The sequence below is a fragment of the Phocoena phocoena genome, chromosome 8 (genome assembly GCF_963924675.1).
Source record: "Phocoena phocoena chromosome 8, mPhoPho1.1, whole genome shotgun sequence".
In the NCBI taxonomy this organism is placed as follows: domain Eukaryota; kingdom Metazoa; phylum Chordata; class Mammalia; order Artiodactyla; family Phocoenidae; genus Phocoena; species Phocoena phocoena.
In genome coordinates this window covers 18,380,997-18,399,555 of record NC_089226.1, presented here as the reverse complement: position 1 = coordinate 18,399,555, position 18,559 = coordinate 18,380,997, and the positions used below count along the sequence as shown (strand labels likewise).

General features: G+C 44.9%; 2 protein-coding genes and 1 pseudogene across 3 annotated transcripts; 1 reads left to right on the top strand and 2 right to left on the bottom strand.

Annotated features, from left to right (window-relative positions):
* Positions 1-2,863: 2,863 nt before the first annotated feature.
* C8H11orf71 (chromosome 8 C11orf71 homolog) lies at positions 2,864-3,678 on the bottom strand. Its single transcript, XM_065882545.1, has one exon. It carries the CDS (start codon positions 3,309-3,311, stop codon positions 2,916-2,918), a length of 396 nt encoding a protein of 131 aa, XP_065738617.1. The 5' UTR covers positions 3,312-3,678; the 3' UTR covers positions 2,864-2,915.
* RBM7 (RNA binding motif protein 7) lies at positions 3,646-10,573 on the top strand. 2 transcript variants are annotated; one of them, XM_065882544.1, is made up of 5 exons: positions 3,646-3,741; positions 4,642-4,804; positions 5,442-5,529; positions 8,325-8,406; positions 10,211-10,573. In XM_065882544.1, the coding sequence occupies exons 1-5, from the start codon at positions 3,646-3,648 to the stop codon at positions 10,571-10,573; spliced, it is 792 nt and encodes a 263-aa protein (XP_065738616.1). The 2 variants fall into 2 exon arrangements, with proteins under 2 accessions (XP_065738616.1, XP_065738615.1); XM_065882543.1 differs by having other exon boundaries at positions 8,316-8,406.
* A 5,360-nt stretch (positions 10,574-15,933) lies between these two features.
* LOC136126518 (nucleus accumbens-associated protein 1 pseudogene) lies at positions 15,934-17,894 on the bottom strand (annotated as a pseudogene).
* Positions 17,895-18,559: the final 665 nt, after the last annotated feature.

Sequence of the window (18,559 nt, the reverse complement as noted above, 5' to 3'; positions counted from 1 at the left end):
CTAACATATGGATTTTTAATAACATGGACTACTCTTGGGAAAACTTAGTTGTTTCATTTAAAGAGGTTTATGTTGTTCCTTGCTTCCACAACAGTCTTTGTGACTCTAGGCAGATGCTGTAACTTGGACACCAGTGCAGATGTTAAGAACAAGGAGAATTTAGACATCCATCGGCTCAGATTTAAAATTATGGAGCATCGGGACTTCCCTGGCGGCCCAGTAGTTAAGATTTCGTACTCTCACTGTAGGGGGCGAGGGCTCGATCCCAGTCCAGGGCACTAAGATCCCACATGCCGCGTGGTGCAGCCAAAAAAAAATAAAATAATGGAGCATTAATGTGAACAAGGTTCTCCTCTTATCAAACATTTTTTTCATATCATTTTCTTTCTGGCACATATACACTGTTTATTATTCAATCAAAGCCCTACTCCTGATGACCCTATGTGAGAACAAACAGAAATCAAGTCACTCCCACTGGATCCTCTTCCTCTTGTGTGCTTTTGTGCACATTCATGCCAAACTTTTGCTCCTTTGTTTACAAATCTCAGCCTCCTTGCCCTGAAGCTAAGGAATATGGCTTCAAAGGTGTATTTAATGTTGCACCATCTCCTAGGGTGATACGATCCAACGTGGCTGCCCTATTTATGCCTATTGCCTAAGCATAATTAATTGATAGCCCCCCTTCCCCTCTCAAATGCCCTGGTTTACACAGTAAATATGGTCATCCTATGTATTGGATGTATACATCCTATACAAAAATGTATACCTCACTTTTCACTTCTCACCCCCTCCAATTCTCCATTTTCAATTTTAATCAAGTTCATGATTTAAAGTATAGAATTAAAGATTAAATGGGAAAGAACTGAAGAAGTCATTTATGACTTTTCATCTTATAAAATAAGTCTTATTTCATACTTGACAGAATTTAGCCTCTACGTGAACTTTGGAGAGTTAATTTATTACCCTGTGAGGTGGTATTTTCCACCATCAGGCATCTCTAAGTTTTATGAAAATTCTTCTTACCTTCAGCCTTAATTTTATTATTCTTTCCCAATCTAAAATTCTTAGCATGTAGGTTTGGGATTCTTTCTCAACCACACCCAGCCTAAGGAATCCATATATTATGAATTAACTTCTTTTCAGATATCTATTGATAGAATAGCATTAGTTAGCTACTATCTTTGCGAGAATTGAGAAAATAGTCACTCAAGTCATTTTTGGTGTTTCGTGATTCAAATGAGGAACCTGGGTTGAATGGCTACAAGGCTCTATCTAGCTGTATGACCTTGGAAAGTTTACCTCATCTCTTTGTGCCTTGGTTTCTTGGCAAAAAAATGAAAGCATAATACTTTTGTTATGGGCTGTTGTGAGAACTAGATGACATACATAAAGCTCCGTAAGAGCAGAGACCATATCCATCTTGTTCACCACTTTATTCTAAGTGCCTAACATAGTTACTAGCAGGCACAGTTACTAGCAGGCACAGAGTAAGTGCTCAATAAATATCTGAATAAACAATGAATAATCGCGTCTAGCACATTGCCTTGCACATATTACACATAGCTACTATCCTTTCAAACGATTTTCTTATGACCTGGTTTCCAGACCTCTCACTGTACTGATCACTCTTACAGAAGCTCTCTGGTTTGTCAATATTCTTCTTAAAATGTAGTTCTCACAATTCAGTTGTTTGGTGTGTGGTAATTTTGCTTTATCTGAACGTAATTACAGACCAGAGTCCGCTGGGAAAAAGTTACACTGCCTGCTTACATAAAGAGTTGCCACTTACAAAACCCACTAGATTTCTCCCAATACCACCCTTTAAACCTTGGAGAATGTCTGCTTAAGACAAAATTATGAGCAGATAAGGAGCGATCAGCCAGATAAGGGAAGAACCAGGATAGTGCAGTATTACGGAGAGCCATGGCAACCAAGGTTTATTTTCATCACTGCACCTAATGAACAGTCCAGTGTGGTGACTTATTAGCCTCTCCATCTTGAGTACACTCCTTGATCTCCTGGATAGCAGGGCTATGTAAAGTTCATCCACAGTGCTTAGCACTGAGAAGATCTTCAAATACTATTTAATAGTGGAATGGCCAAAGACAAACGAGAAAGTTTAAGGAAGATGCTAGACTGAACAGATGAGCAGCTTCCTAAGAGAAAACTGTAAGATGAAGGTTTCCAATTTTTGTATAGTTTGGGACAAGATTCAGATTAAGGAAGCTGGGATTGAATGTGAGCAATAAAGTGACAAATATAAGTGTAAAAATTCATTTGGAACTTTTGGCAAATAAAGAAATGTAAATTGGCTTATTAATTTGAGAGAGTAGCAAGGTTTAGGTTTTGCTTTTGTTGTTTTAGTAGAGACTGGTTTGTAGATATTCCTTAAGAAAAAGAGGAGGGGAATGGAAGAAGTCTTAAGGACAAGATGATAGAAGTGTTGGGCCATAGGTGGGAGGATACGCCACAGTAATAAACCAACAGAAGTAAAGGCAGAGGGAATAATCTGAGGTAGAAAGGTAGGCATGTAAGGAAACTCGGAATTTCAAAGTAGGAGAATCTGCCAGGGAGGAGGTGTAAGACTTGTGGAAAGCAAGACAAATTTGGATCCATTGTTGGGAGGATAAAAGGATTACTGACCTCTGGGAAGGATGATCCCATCCTTTGTGACTACCTCAAAAAAAATCTCTGCTGCTCCTCCCTTCCGATCTAATCATCATGGCTGTTTAAAACCATCTGAATCAAGTAGCTGTAAACATTTTACTTTGCGCTAGGCTAGAGTAACAGGACTACCACGCACTTTTATATTAAACTGAAAAGACGTCCCTCTAAAAATAAGACTTCGGTTGCACCAAGAAAGTATTTTAGAGAAGCCTTGTTCACAAGCTGAGGGGCGGAGAGAGGTATTCATTTTAAGCTGAAAGACGGGCTGCGCTAACACCTCTAAGTGCCACCAGACGCTGTTGCAGGACACTTCTTAGGAGGTCGAGTTTAACCGCACGGCCCGAGTAAGGTGAAAATCTGGCTTGGCGGCTTCGGCTCCGCGCCTCCTGCTCCCTTCCCTCTATAAAGCGGGTCGGGCTCCCGCCGCCACCAGGCGCCCAACGGCTCTCGGTCCGGAAGTTCAGCCGCACAGTGGACCGAAGAATAGGTTCTGGAAGAATCTCCTCGGGACTGGTAACGAGGAAGCCGTCTCCAGAGACCATCGCCAACGCTAAGGCCGACGAGCTGAGGTCGCCGTGGGAAGAGCGGTAGGCCACCAGGCCTCTTCGATCACCGGCAGACAGGGACACATAGTTCAGGGCCATCTTCAAACACTGCCCGCAGTATCTGTGTTACGTCCCACGGTCAAGGCAGACTCTTCGCGGCTCCACTGATCAGTCCAGCCGGTCTCGAACACTGAGACCGACTTCATCGGAAGCCATCACCTGAGCGTCTGCGGATCAAGGACCCACTTTAACCCAGCGCCCTCCTCCCGAGCATGCGCAGTCCGCCAGCGCACGTTGACGCCGCTGAGAGCCGACGTGATTGACGTTTACGTCTGTGACGCCTGGGAGCGCGAGGACGTGGGGTTTCTGAGAGTGCGCAGTGGGTGCGTCGGCGGCGACCCTTCGGCCTTTTTCGGGAGGGGGCGATGCTGAGATGGGGGCGGCGGCAGCGGAAGCGGATCGTACTCTCTTTGTGGGCAACCTTGAAACGAAAGTGACAGAGGAGCTCCTTTTCGAGCTTTTCCACCAGGTAAGCGGCTGGGATCAGCCTTTCCCTTTCGTTTTCCGGCCCGGGTAGGGCCCGGCCCAATGGCCATCCTCGCTTTCCTGGCTCAAGTGGCACGGTTCGTCCCGGCACCGGACAGGTGGGCGGGCTGGAGGTGGGGGTCGCGCTTAGAAAGGGAGGCGCTCGCTACGTGTCGCTTTATTAGAAGGATCCTGGTTAGTTCAGGCCGAAGTAACGACTAAAGGTGGTGGAGGGTCCTCTGTCGGGCATTCACGTGGTAAAGAGTCAGTGCTCTTAAGCGACCTCGTACGCGTGGGTCCTTCGTTGAGCTGTGCTTTTCCTCTTCCTGCTTTTCTCATCTTCCGCTTGTAAATTTTATTTCAATTTCTTTCTTAGTATCCGTTTTCCACTTAAGTTTCTTACGAAGTTGCAGCAAAGACAGACTCATAAATACTCTGTAGGAGAGCGGCACTGTAGTGTTTATGTATTAAAATCTGTATCAAGATGCGTTAAACCTGTTCCCTCCAGTTCTGTCTTTCAACAACTGGTAATGTTTGATTAGTCGATACAAAAGTGAATTTTTAGTCCAAGAAAACTACTTTCTCTTACTCTTGATAAAGGTTAATTTCCACGCAGTGGGATAATGATGGATGTTGGTAGCCTTGTTAAAGTCATAAAGTGCTGTGAAATGTAAATTCAGTCGGTGATTGGGTTTCCGGTTCCTTATGGGCTCCCTCCCTCCAAGTAAGTTAATCTAATTTTCGGTCATATCTATAGGATCTTTAACCGAGATGGAAATCCGAGTGTATCCATTTTAAAAATTAGAGTCCCTGCTTACATTTTTGAATTTTTTAAACTTTGTAAAATTTGATTATTTTCCTGAAACTGCCTTACTGAAATTCTAAAAACTTTTTTTGTCTGTAGGCTGGGCCAGTAATAAAAGTGAAAATTCCAAAAGATAAGGATGGTAAACCAAAGCAGTTTGCGTTTGTGAATTTCAAACATGAAGTATCTGTTCCTTATGCCATGAATCTGCTTAACGGAATCAAACTTTTTGGAAGGCCCATCAAAATTCAGTTTAGATCAGGTAACTATTCACTGATGATGTTTAGGAGAGAGATTGCCGCTTTGTTTTTAATTCTTTTATTTAAAGAACCTATTTTTGGATGAAAATGCTTTAAGCTTTATGAATAGTAAACTTTATATATCCCTGAAAATGGGTAACATTGACAGTATGGATTTTGCAAGCTTGTAATTTTAAAATGAGAGTTAAAATTTCAGTTTGGGTTTGTGAAAAGAACATAAACCTTATTATTAAAATGACTGAGTTTGGGTTCACACTCTAAAAGCACAAGGATTATTTCCTAAAAATACTTTTCCTGACTGCTTTGTAATTTACTTTTACAAATTTTGATGTGTGATCATGTAAGGATGAAACTTTCCTTGTAGTCATTCTTACAATTTAGTGTGGGGATCAGAATACTATGGCCAGATTGGGTATTTATACATTGGAAAGTACCTTATTTGGAACCCTTTGCTTTGGCTATATTTGGTATTAAACACTTAACAATTTTCACTCTGATGAACTATAAAGCAATTTACTGAAATTTGAGGTTTTCACTTTTAGCCTGTGTCTACCTTTTTCGGAGTGATTGGGCTGAGGGATACAAAATTTCAAATTAAGTTTTTTATCAATAAGAACTTCTCAAATTGTTTCATTTTAGGAAGTAGCCATGCCTCACAGGAGGTCAGTTCGTCATATCCCCAGCATCATGTTGGAAGTTCAAGCCCTACTTCCACATCTCCTAGCAGGTAATATTTCTCACCTATTTTTAAAATCATTTATCAGGAATTTTTTTAGGCAGTGACTTCAAAATGCATAATGAGTGATTGGTTTCTTTCTTTATGCTCCTACCTCTTTATCCTTCTGCTATATTTGCTATGTTGGATTATAGTTATATATGTATCTATTTTAAGGGGACTATAGGCCCATTATATATAGTTCCCTTAAAATAGATACGTACATAACTATATTTATGTTCATTTGTAAAGACATACCCACACCCACATACATGTATATAACTGAGACGAAATTTCTCAAAACATTACTTAGCCTTACTACTTGTAGTATCCTCTATTTTCTATTTTATTTTATTTTTCAAAAAATCACATTAGTTTTATGACCACTAAATGGTTGTTGCTTTCAGTTTAAAAATACCTGTTAGTAAACAGACTACTGGACTAAGAGTTCATAGAATCGGATTCTGGATCTGTCTCTACCAATTGTGTAATCTTGAGCTAGTCTATGTCCCTGTCTTTCCATTTGTAAGGAAAAGAAGTTGATTTGAATGATCTCTGAAATACCTCTTAGCTACTGAGGATTGGAAGAGGTACCATATTTATATTTACTAATCATTTTCTTCGGGGAGGCTGATATTTTGCCAGGGACGGTTTCTTCCCGGTATGTCCATAGAGCTATTTATCAATTTATGGCTTCATTCAAGAAAGAGTTAACAAATACCTGTCACCTATCAGGTTCTTCACCAAGTCCTTTGCACCTATGATCTCATTTATTCCTCACAGTAGATTTATGAGGCAAGGATTATTATTATCTCTACCTTATGTATGAAGAAAATGAAGGTTGGGGGTTAACTTGCTCAAGCGTGAACTGCTCATAAGAAGTGGGCTTGTTTTCAAACCCAGGCAGTGTGATTGAGCACACCCACCATGATACGAGTAGAAAGTTTCTAGAAAGTTTTAACAAGGAGAGGTAAGTGAATGAGGACTTGAAAGAGGGCAGTGTACCTAGATCATAATGAATAGAAAATGGAGAGTAGTAGATGATACTGTTGAAGTAGATAGAGGCAGATGATACAGGGTCTTTCTTATAGGCCATAATTAGGATTTTGGAATTTCGCCCTAAGAACAGTAGGAAGACACTGAAACGTTTTCAGTAGGGTAGTAAGAGGAACAGGTTTGTATTGTAATGAGTTAGTTGGTTGTACTGGGAGAGAATGGATTGAAGAGGACAAGGGTGACTAGGAAGCTGTTGGTAGCAAGGTATTGGTGTTAGTAGCAAGGAAGCCATGGGAGTGAGGTTGGGGCTTTGGATTAGGGTGGTGCCAGGAGCTGGAGAGAAGTGGGCGGATATGAAAAGAGTTTGGAAGGTGAAAATTGTAAGAGAGCAGTAACGTGGAAAGGGTACCCTCTTAGAGTCTTTTCTTGCCAGCTGAAGTTAATTGTGTTTAAATGCTTTTCAGTGTAGTTGGAATTTGAAGCATCTCTAACCACTTTTATGGACTCTTGAAAGGTATCTTAGGTGGAGGGAAAAAAAAGAGTTTTTAACCCTTCTTAGAAATTCTTGGGGAAAGAAATATGCAAGTAAATACTGTAGTTTTAATCAAACACTAGAGTGTACCTGATTTTTATACTCTCTGTAAGTAAAATTATACTTTTTACCCCCTTAGCATACAGGTACGTAATCCGATTTAAGAAAACCCAAAATATGGCACTTCCCTGGCGGTCCAGTGGTTAAGTCTCCGTACTTCTACTGCAGGGGGCACAGGTTTATTTTTATATATATATTTTTATATACATATATATAAAGAATAAAAGTTCTTTTTAAAAAAGGTAGCTTTCTTTACAGCATACAAATAAAATCAGTTCTGCTTAAAAAAAAGAAGAAAACCCAAAATAAAAAGATCTAAACTGTAAGATAAATCTTGGTGATTTGATTCTTGGTGATTTAATTCCAAATCTTGGTGATTTGCTTCCAAAGGCATATTTTAAAATAAAATTAAAACCTTTCTGAGTTTTTCTGTAGAGCAAGTTACCTCTATAGGAAGAGAGGAATAAGGTTTAAGTCCTTAAGATTAATATTCTTTTTATGTTACAGAACTCCTTACTCCCCCAAACCTATTATTCCTTCTTCATATCTCAGTAAAGGTCTACCTAATTGCTCAAGCCAATAATCTAGATTTTTATCTTTTAGTTCTTCTGGTTCCCTCACCTGTTATGTCTAATTGATTAAATCCTTTTCATTTTAGTTCCCAGTCTAGGCCTTTGCATTACTGGTCCAGGTATTGACAATTTTTTTTCTATAAATTGACACAATTTTTTTTTTTCTATAAAGGACTCGTTTCTTCTGCCATTGTAGCACCAGACAGATAATACCAAAACAAAAGAGCCTGGCTAAGTTCTAGTAAAACTTTGTTTACACAAACTGAGTTTGGCACACAGGCTATAGTTTGCTTCTCCCTGCATTAGTCCTTCCCTCAGCTGGAGTGTGTTGCCTCCAGGTAATCTTGTTCAGCTGTAACTTCAAATGTCTCCTTTTTAGGAAGGCCAGTCCTGACCAGTCAAGCTAAAATAGAACCGCCTATCTCTCTCACCTCAACTTGCTCTTTAGTCATTTATTACTATGTCTTTATAACCATGTGAAGTTGTCTTGTCTGAATCCTTACCCCAGCTCCATGAGAACAGATACCTTGTTGGTCTTGTTCATTCCTGTCTTTGAAGACTGTGTCTTGCTCAGGATTGGTATGTAGTAAACATTTACTGAATGAATGATTATATGTTGGTTTTCTTACTTTTCACAGGTACGAAAGGACAGTGGATAACATGACTCCATCAACACCAATAATTCAAAGATCTTTTTCTTCTTCAGAAAATTTTCAGAGACAAGCAGTGGTAAGCTGATTGTTCAACTCGAGTTGCTAAAAAACTCGTACTTAGTTAAAACATTCATTCTTAATTCTTAAGTTTATTTCTTAAATTTTAGTTAGACTAGCATGATCTTTGTAGATCACTCATTTTAGTTTTCACTGGGCTGAACTATATATTTAAAAGATTGAAGATAAAAAGAACTGCTTTGTCACATTTGTATTTTTCTTTAACCATTGTTGGTGTGATGTGTGTGTGTGTTGCAAATATTGGATACTCATTCTCTGATGTTCTTGCAACCTGTGCCGAGTAACTTCTCATCATGTACTGTCTTTAATACTTAATACGTTAATATACTACAATCTTCTAGACCACCTCCCTTGTGAACATGCCATTTTTTTCTGTAATAGTATCACCAATGATAAAATCTTAAGTATCTTTTGCTGTTGCATCTTTGTCTTTGATCAGTCTCAGATCCTTCATTCTTTTCTTTTCTTACGTTTGTTTCTTCCTTTTTATTTTCTTTGCCCAAATCACAATCTTGAATGGTGGTCCCTAGGCTTTTGTATTGCACAGGTCTGCAGAATAAAAATATAAGTGAAGTAAAATAAAATTGAGAGACCAATATAAAGAGATACCAACTTTTATAAACATATTATATATTTTTCTTATTTTGCTGTAGACCATTAAAAAAATAATCGTCATTAGCTAATGTCTGTCCACAGGCAGAATTTGGAAACCACTCGTCTAGTCACTTAGTACTTGTATCTATTTTCTTCCCACTAGTCCATCTCACACACCATTTCAAAATTACTATTATAACTCTTGTTTTGCTTATCTTCCTGGTGATTTTTTTAATATAAATTTCATATTTTATTTATTTATTTTTGGCTGCATTGGGTCTTCATTGCTGCGTGCAGTCTTTCTCTAGTTGCGGCTAGCGGGCTTCTCATTGCAGTGGCTTCTCTTGTTGCGGAGGACAGGCTCTAGAGTGAAGGCTCAGTAGTTATAGTGGCGCATGGGCTCAGTTGCTCCACAGTATGTGGGATCTTCCCGGACCAGGGCTCAAACCCGTGTCCCCTGCGTTGGAAGGCGGATTCTTAACCACTGCGCTACCAGGGAAGCCCTAGCCTTGTGTTTTTGCTCCCATTATCTGATTCCAGTAAACCTTTCTAGCTTTACCGTCCATTAGTCATGGCTCATGAGATCTATAACCTGTCTTAGCCAGAATTACTTGCTATTCTATGAACTATTCTGTGTTTCCCTGTTATTTTTGTTTGTGCAGTCTTCTTTCCTTGACATACCTCCCCCTTAAAATATTTTCCTCAAAAAACTCCATCCAGGGAATTCCCTGGTGGTCCAGTAGTTAGGACTACACGTTTTCACTGCCGAGGCTGTGAGTTTGATCCCTGGTTGGGGAACTAAGATCCTGCAAGCCGTGTGGCATGGCCAAAAAAAAAAAATTACATCCATACTTTTAATACTCAGATCATATGTCGCCTTCATTAAATCCTTCCTAAAGATACTGAGCTTTTGCTTTTAATGTGTTCATCATACAGTGATTTACATTATAGTCATTTTGTATTACTTCTTCCCTTCTAAATTATATTCTGGAGGACAAAGAGTAATAGTACAGATATCTTATAGGTATACATTGGAATGAATGAAGCTATTGTACTACTTTAGTTGTGTTTACCTTAAGATTCAGCTAGGCAAGAATGATTTTGCTTTTCCATTATTGTGTTCGTTTGACCATGGCTTGATATCTGTTGCCTTTGCTATCTAGAAATATTTGTGGTTAACACATTTCCTTCTTTTTCTCTTCGCTCAGATGAACAGTGTCTTGAGACAGATGTCATATGGAGGGAAATTTGGTTCTCCACATCTGGATCAATCAGGATTTTCCCCATCAGTTCAGTCACATAATCACACTTTTAACCGGTCTTCAACCTCCCAGTGGCGCCAAGATACACCATTATCGCAGCGAAAAGTCAGACAGAATTCTCATACCTATGTAGTGGATAGACATTATAGCCGTGAACAGCGTTACACTGATCATGGGTCCGACCATCATTACAGAGGAAGCAGAGATGATTTCTTCTATGAAGAGAGAAATCCCGATGGCTGGAGCCATGACTATGATAACAGAAGAGACAGTGGTAGAGATGGAAAATGGCGCTCACCTCGACACTAACAAGTGTTAAAAGGATGTTTTCATAGTGTCATTCTCGGCCCTTTTTGTTGTTTCTGGGAATGTTTTCTTTAAAAAAGTCTATAGAGCAGCTTTACAAGTTGGCACATTTCTTTATAAAATTTTTAAAACCTAATTGCAGTCCAATGCAGAAATGAGAATTGTGGTTCTAGTTTTATTACATTAATAACCTTTCACCTCAGGGTTTTAAGAAGAGGAAAGGGTTTTATGCTAAAGAAAGTGCACAATTCCTAATCATTTTAGACAACTGAGGAAGGGATGTATTATTTGGATTAGTTGTATTATGAAGCAAATATTTTAATTATCTGTTATCTTTTTGTATTACAAGAAATTTCTTGTTAGGGAATCAGATTTTTGGTGTATATAATGGAAAACATTCAAGTTGATAGTCTGAAATGACTCAGTATTTTGTTACTAAACGAGAAAATGTAAATTCAGTGATTCATTTTACTAATATTTGAGAAAACCTTTTGGTCAAGTTTGGGGATAAATCATATTATTTAACTTAGAGAACTTAAGTGTAAGTTCTGTGACATGACCTTGAGTTTTACTGTAAGTGAGCATACAAGTATACATCTACACATGCTATTTCATTGTAAAATTTTAGAATTTGCTCATTAAAACATGTTCGATGGGCTTCCCTGGTGGGGCAGTGGTTGAGAGTCCGCCTGCCTATGCAGGGGACACGGGTTCGTGCCCCGGTCCGGGAAGATCCCACATGCCGCAGAGCGGCTGGGCCCGTGAGCCATGGCCGCTGAGCCTGCACGTCCAGAGACTGTGCTCCGCAACAGGAGAGGCCGCAACAGTGAGAGGCCTGCGTACCACACACACAAAAAAAACAACAAACATGTTCGATGTATGACTGAAGTCACTCAGGAAGTTAAATATCTCTAAATGTATTTTTTTTTACAGTAAGAATACAGTGTTAATGTAAATCTTTTTCTGGAAGAACAAAAATGTAAATGCATAGTCAGATAAAATAGTAAAATGTTTTACTGAAAGTATTCTTTTTTGGGAAAAAAGGTTCATGAAACCTTTAAGTGCTGCCTCTATCACTCAAATTTCTAAACTTTTAACATTTTCAAAGTGCAAGGACACATTTTATTATGGAGATTGTACAGGGTTCTTTTTTGTTTGAACATTTGAAAGAATTTAGTCTAAAACTTTGATTTAAAATTTTTAAAATCTTGTTTAACAAAACTTTTATGTATCAATATGCTGTTTCCCTTTCGTTGTAGAACTTGTTTATAAAAATTAATTCCTTGAAAAATTTGGATCCTTTTTAATATTAACTACAACATTTGTACTATGTTGCTTTTTAATATATTGAAAACAAAAAGGAGGGGTGTGTCTTTTTTTTTGACATCACTAACATTGTACACAAGAAGCTAGCAGCATACTTTTATTCAGTGATTGCGTGGTGTTAGAGTATCCTGAAATATACCTTTTGAACATATCAAACTTATATTTTAGAATCAGATTTTCAGTAACACGTGGTTTATGTTTCTGAGCACTGTAAACTAGTTTAGTTACCCTCCCTAGTCTCTAGGAGTTTGTGCATTTGGTTTTCTCTGTTTCTAAATGCATGTAGCTTTTCTGAGTCCAGGTAAATGGAGCTAGCTATCCAATTACTCAGCACAGAGCGTTCAAATCAAGTTTCTGTTTGCTTAAGCAGTTTCATAGTAGAAGGATTTGTTTCCAACGAGCCTGTTATTTTCAGGTGTCTGACCTATATGAAAATTTACTCAGTAGCGTTTGTAGATATTAACAAAGATTAATACTGCTTTATTGCAACTTATCTGTGGCTCAGGTCTGTTCCTGTTGATTCACAGGTGACCCTGGTCCAGAATAATTTTTTTCTTTTTTAATGGTTTTTGGGACACCCCTTCTGAGGTTCCAGTGAATCTTTCACTTCACCCTCATCCAGTTGAAAGTAACCAAACTAAATATATGTACTGTGTAAAGAGAGAGAACAAGACAGCCACAAAGAATTGAATATAGCTGGTGAGACAATTCACCGAGCTATTGAGAGCTGCAAGAGTAGAAAGGAAGAGATTGTTTTTATGGAAAGCAGTTTCTCCCAGAGTGTGTTCCAGGAAACAGTACTCTCACAAGGTGTTCTGCAAAAATAACAGGGTTCTATAGTCAAATGTATGGTAAACATTATGTACTATCTAACACCGTGACTCTCTCTTAATGAGAAAGTGCCATAAAGCTGACAAGTGCTGCAGTAATGTTTATACCTAACAGTATTTTTTGAACTTACTTGACCCTTTCTTTACCCTTTTATACATAATACATTAAGATCCCCCCAAAGAATCTCTGACTCCACCCTTCTCCATCTAGTCAATCAGAAAATTTTATACCACTGTCTGATTACGTTGTGTAGGCCCATCTTATCTGTATCCACTGCCACCATCCTAGAATGGGCAATCATCATTGCAACAGGGTTATTCCAACAGCACCCTAATGTTTGCGTGCCAATTTATGTATTCCTATAGTATTCCCTGTATTTCTCTTACAGCCTTTTTATTGTATTAACATTTTATTTTTATTTGTATCTCTCTAGATGTCTCCATGAAGTCCAGGACCTCATTTTTTCACCACTGAATTCCTAGTATTCAGTGCCTGGCATATATATAATACATGGTAAATTTTTGCTGAATAAATGAAGGAACGTTTGTCAAATAATTGAAAAAAGGAGGCTTCAACACTGAAAACTTCTTTGGTATAGATTTCCGAACCCTGAACCGTCATTGCATCCTGTTATAAAAATTGTATCACAACATACTGTGCCTTTAATACGCTCTAGAATTCTGTTTGTTTTCAAGTTGTTAAGAAGTTATTGGATCTGTATTCATTAAGGTTTTCTTAAAATAATTGTTTACCTTAGTTGGGTTTTGGAATTGTGGTTCTGTTTTGTAGAACAAAAAATTTGTATCTTTTTTGTTTTTTTTGTTACAAAGGCATTTAGTTTATTCTCATCAGTATCACTGATAGTCTCATGGTTCACATTTCCCAGGGCGGCTCCTCTTACAGTAGTTAAAGTTTAATCTCACTTATGGGCCGGAGGAGGGGCTGGGCCCAGGGCAGGGAGGGTGTTGGCACTCCCCGCGGACGAGGCGGGTGATCTGTGCTTCGTGAAAGAGACATGGGTGAATGGGCGGCCGGGGGACGTGGAGGGGGTCCCCCAGAGTCTTTTTTGCGTTGGTCAGTGATTCTCCATTCATGTTCCATCCTGGCTGCCCGGGGGTGGGGGGGTCCATGCAGCTCAGGGCAGGGCAGGGCCAGGGGAAGGGAAAGCAGGAAAAACAGCAGGCCGCCCACGAGCGGGGAGGGCAGGGCGGGAGGGCGCAGGGGTGGCTCCTGGGGTAAGGCACAACCCTGTCTTTGGCTCTCCAGGTGAGGAGTTTCCTCCCCTGCGCCCCTGCCCCGCCCCTCTCCCCCGCCCCCTCCCCAGACCTATACACACAGTCCAGGGAGCCAGGGGCACCTTCTGGAGTCCCTGAAACAAGAGTGCTCTGCCACCCAACCCCGTGCGCAGGGGCTCGGAGGAGGGACGGGGCAAGCCCCACCCGAGGACAAGGCCAGGAGGGGCTGGACAGGGGCCTGCCCAGGACAAGGGGGTGGGGAGGGAGAAGACCCCAGTCCCACACAGCTGGCCCCCGCTGAAGCCTGGAAGGACGGGAGCGCCTGGGGACTCCTGCTTCCTTTGGGGGTCTGGCTGGAGCCCCAGCCCACCCCTGCTTGGTCGGCCAGGCAGCTTGCCAAGTGACCAGGATATTGTGCTTTGGGATCTACTCTGGGGTGGGGTGTCAAGGCCAGGATGAGGGGGCAGGGGAGGTGTGACTAAGGTGCTCGTGCTTTAGCTGGGGCTGTTGACCCCCACCCCCCCACCCCACGCACTCGGGCCGTCTGAGGGCTAAGGTACTGGGGCTGGGCCAGGAAAGCAGAGCGCCAGGGCCCCGCTGGACTGACCCTCCCCCTCGTAGCAAGCAGACGTCAGGAAGGACCCGCTCCCCGCAGGCTGGCAGGGGCTCCTGGGGGGGGGGGCGCAGGCCTCCAGGTCAGATCCCAGTGGTCCAGCCTGGCCCCCACCCCACCTCCTGTAATCCCCTTGCCTTTGGAGAGAGAGAGGCTGCTGGGAGCAATGGGCTAGTCAGACTGTTCGGAGACAGAGGCCTTGAGAACCAGGGCTGGAGACAAAAATGTGAACTGCAAAGAAATGACATCCAGCGTGTGTGGGGAGGGGTGCGGGGGGGGCGTTTAAAAACAAAAAGACCCCTCCAAGTTTACACGTAGAACTCAAAAAATCCACAAAACCACTCGCGGAGCTAGGCAAGGATAGAAAGAGAGGAATGGTAAAAGAAGATTCGGCAAACGATCTGTAACCATGAAGCGGACCCGGCCCTGCCAGGAGCTGGACTCAGCCAACCGGACCTTGCAATGTAGCCCTTGGGGGAAGGCCCTGGGGTTGAGTGGAAGCCGGCCAGACCCACGGGAGCCCAGGCAGAGCGGGGCCTGGGGGGCCCCCTCGGCAACGCGCGCCCCCCACTCCACACACACGCGCACATTCAGTCTGCCCCTGGCTCCCCACTCTGTCCTGCCTTCCACAGCCCCGAGGACCGAAGGGGACATCAGACACGGTCCCGTTGGTTTGAAAAATAATAGGAATCTTATACTTCAATATTTCATTAGCTAAAAACATGTTTTAAAAAGTATGTACAGGGGCTGGGGGCTGGGAGCCCTGCCTTGGGGGGGTCGGGGTGGGGTGGGGAAGGGAGGGAAAGGCAGCAGCTCCCCAGCCTGCTCCCCTGGGTTCTACCCCTGGTCCTACTGCCTCTCACGTCTTCAACCTGTTTAAAAGCAAAACTTCTACACACGCATGCCTGCACACACACACACACACGCACACCCTCACGCTTCTGCGAGCCCCAGAAACCTCTCCTTCTATCCTCAGAGACCCTCGGTCTGCCCCCAAGGGCCCCGCTCTCAGGACCTGCCCCTCTCAGGACCTGCCCCTCTCAGGCCCCAGGGGGCTGGTGGTGGCAAGAGAGGCTGAGCACAGGTGGGGGAAGAGAAGGGCGCTGGGCCTGCCACCGCCCGCCACCCTAGGTCGGTCATGGAGTTTCTCTGAGCCCCAGTTTCCTCAGCTGTAAAACGGGCAGTCCTCATGGCCGCGCCTACCCCAGCCCCCGGGCGCAGGGCCAGACGAGGGAGACAGGAAGGTGCTTTTGGAACGTGGAAGCACTGGGAGGTGGTGGCGGGAGGGGTCCTGAGAACCCGGGGCACCTGTGAGTCCCAAGGGGCTGCAGGGGGGCAGAGGCTGAGGAATGCTCCGGCTAGGTGGCCCAGCGCCTGGGAAGGGGGTCTTCCCAAGCCCCCCAGGCCAACCCCTCCCTGTGCCTGGCCTGGTGAGTGGGGAGACAGTTGCTCGGGGTTAGAAGAGGGGGAGCAAGAGCCCCTCGACTGTGCACGAGTGTGTGTGCTAGAGAAGGCAACGCAGATCTCGCACCACCTACCGTCCTCTCCCAGCCCGGATCCCTGATCGGACTGGGGTCAGGGGGTGGGACGGGGGTGGGGGGTGCGCAGAGGGGCCGGAGCATGCAGTCCCCCCCGCGGGTCCTGGGGAAGGACAGACAATAGCTCGTGCCCAAGATGGCGGGCGGGTGTGACAGGAGGGGGAGTGTGACGGCCCCGCGGGAGAGTCCGGTGGGGGGGTACTGGACGGCTTCCTTGGCCGAGGGGCCGGCCTCGCCGTCATGGCTGGCCGTCTCGAAGCCATGCTCCACACCCCTCATGTCCGGCTCTGTCTTGCCCGTGTAGCTGACGAAGGTGGTGTAGGCGTCACCCTCGGCCATAAGCAGCTTGACCTTGGGGGTCCAGCTCTTCCTCACACTCGGCGGGCGTTGGTGCACATGTCGGCTGCGATGGCGTTCATCTCGCTCTCGTTGAAGCTGGGAGCAAAGTTCTGGCAGTAGTACTTGACAGCGTGGAGGACGCGACCATCCAGCGGTTTGCTGCTGGAGCTGTTCCTGGAAGAGCGGACGCCGGTGCCACAGCTGTTGGCCAGCGTGTTCCGGTCAAAGAAGGAGGCCAGGAGGCGCCACAGCAGCACCTTGTGCCGCGTGCCCGCGCTGACGTGGCAGTTCATGAGCTGCGCCCGGGTGACGTACACGCTGGTGCCTGTTACCAGCTCCAGCTTCTCAGAGGGGTCACCCTCATCATAGAGCCTGGGGTGTGGCAGCGGCTGCCGATCTGGTTGATGAGCTCAGCAGGGAGAGACGCCAGGTCTTGCCGCACTCGGATGTGATTCCGGGACTCGGGGGCTACCTGCTCAGGGAGGGCCTCCTCCACCTTCTCGGAGGTCTGGCCTACATTCATCATGCGGTACATGGCGGACATATAGCACATCTGCCGGTACTGCTCGTCTGTGCCCTCCTCGCCCGCGTCCTCCTCCTCCTCCTCGTGGTAAGAGCCGCTGCTGTCGCTGGTGTAAGCGCTTGAGATACCCGGGCTGGTCCGCTCCGACGTGCTGGGCCCATCCACCACTCCGCCTGCCGCTGCCGCCACGCCCCCCGCCGGCTTCCCCCCAGCCCCCAGCCACTCTGGCGCGCTGTGCCGCCGCCACCGCCTGGGCCTGTTGGGGCGGCCGGTTGGCGACCAGGTCCGGCGCGGAGAACTTGGCCATCTTGCGGCTGCCGTTGCCACTGCAGCCATCGCCGGCCTCCTTCTGGCTGCTGTCCCACAGCCGCTTGGCCACGGGCGTGCACTGCACAGAGTCCGACTCCTGCTGCTCCGTCTTGACGCGAGACACGAGGGGCAGTGGGGTGCCGCAGGCCGGCCAGCTCGACGTCTGCGCCCCAGGGCTCTGGGGCTCGGACGAGGGGCCCTCCTCGGCGTGCAGGCCCTGGGAGTCACAGCGGGGTGAGCTCACCTTGAGGAAGAACTCTGTGCCCTGCTCCATGATCTCCTGGATCTGCAGGAAGCCCGATGTGTACATGAGCAGGAACTGGTCGCCCATGTTCATGCTCAGCCGGCCCGTGTAGCGGAAGCTGAGGCTCTGCTGGAAGGACTGGGGCTGCGCAGCCGCCGGCAGCTCCACCGCCGCACTCCGGCTGCTGTAGGACAGGCCCCGGAAGTGGGAACTGCTGGCGGCCCGCACGGCCCGGTGGGCCTTGAAGGCAGGGCCCTTGACCACCACCGAGACATCACAGTACGAGACCTGCAGCCGCTGCTCCTTGAGGCACTCCAGAATGCTGTGGCCGAAGTTCGGGATTTGCGTCTGCAGGGTCTGGGCCATGGCGGCGGCGGCTAAGCCGTGGCCTTGCTCCGGGGGCTCCCGGCCAGCTCCTCAGCGGCGGCTGGGGCCGGGCCTGGGCCCGGGGCGCGCCCCACTGCGCCGGAGCTGTGGTCCCCCGCGGCCGCCGCGGACCCCGCGGCCTCTGCTTCAGCAGCAGCGGCAGCCGCGGCGGCCATTCATTGTGGGCCAGCTGAATTTATATCTTTATTAAAAATCAACATTTCCTCTGTCTTTCCAAATTAATGGATATAGAGTTGTACCTAGTATTTCTCATAATTTTTGTAAACGTCTCTCTCGAGTTATAGTCCAGTTTTAGCGCCTGATATATTTTACCATCCCTCCCACACCCTGTTCAAGCTTGCTAGACTGTGCTGTTATACACTTTACATTTGTGTGTGTGTGTGTGTTTGTGTATGCACATACCCCACACAGAATTGTTTTTGTTTGTCCTTTGGGGTTTTTTTGTTGTTACTGTTGGTATTAAAACATAGATTTTCTTTTAAGAAGATTTAAATAAGAAAAAAAATCTTAATGTAATTTTCCAAAGTTACCATTTCTGGAGCTCTTCATCCTTTTGTGTAGCTCCATTTATCCATTTGGTATTCACCTGCTTGAAGAACCTGTTTTGATAGTTCTTATAGTACAGTCTTGCTGGTGATGAACTG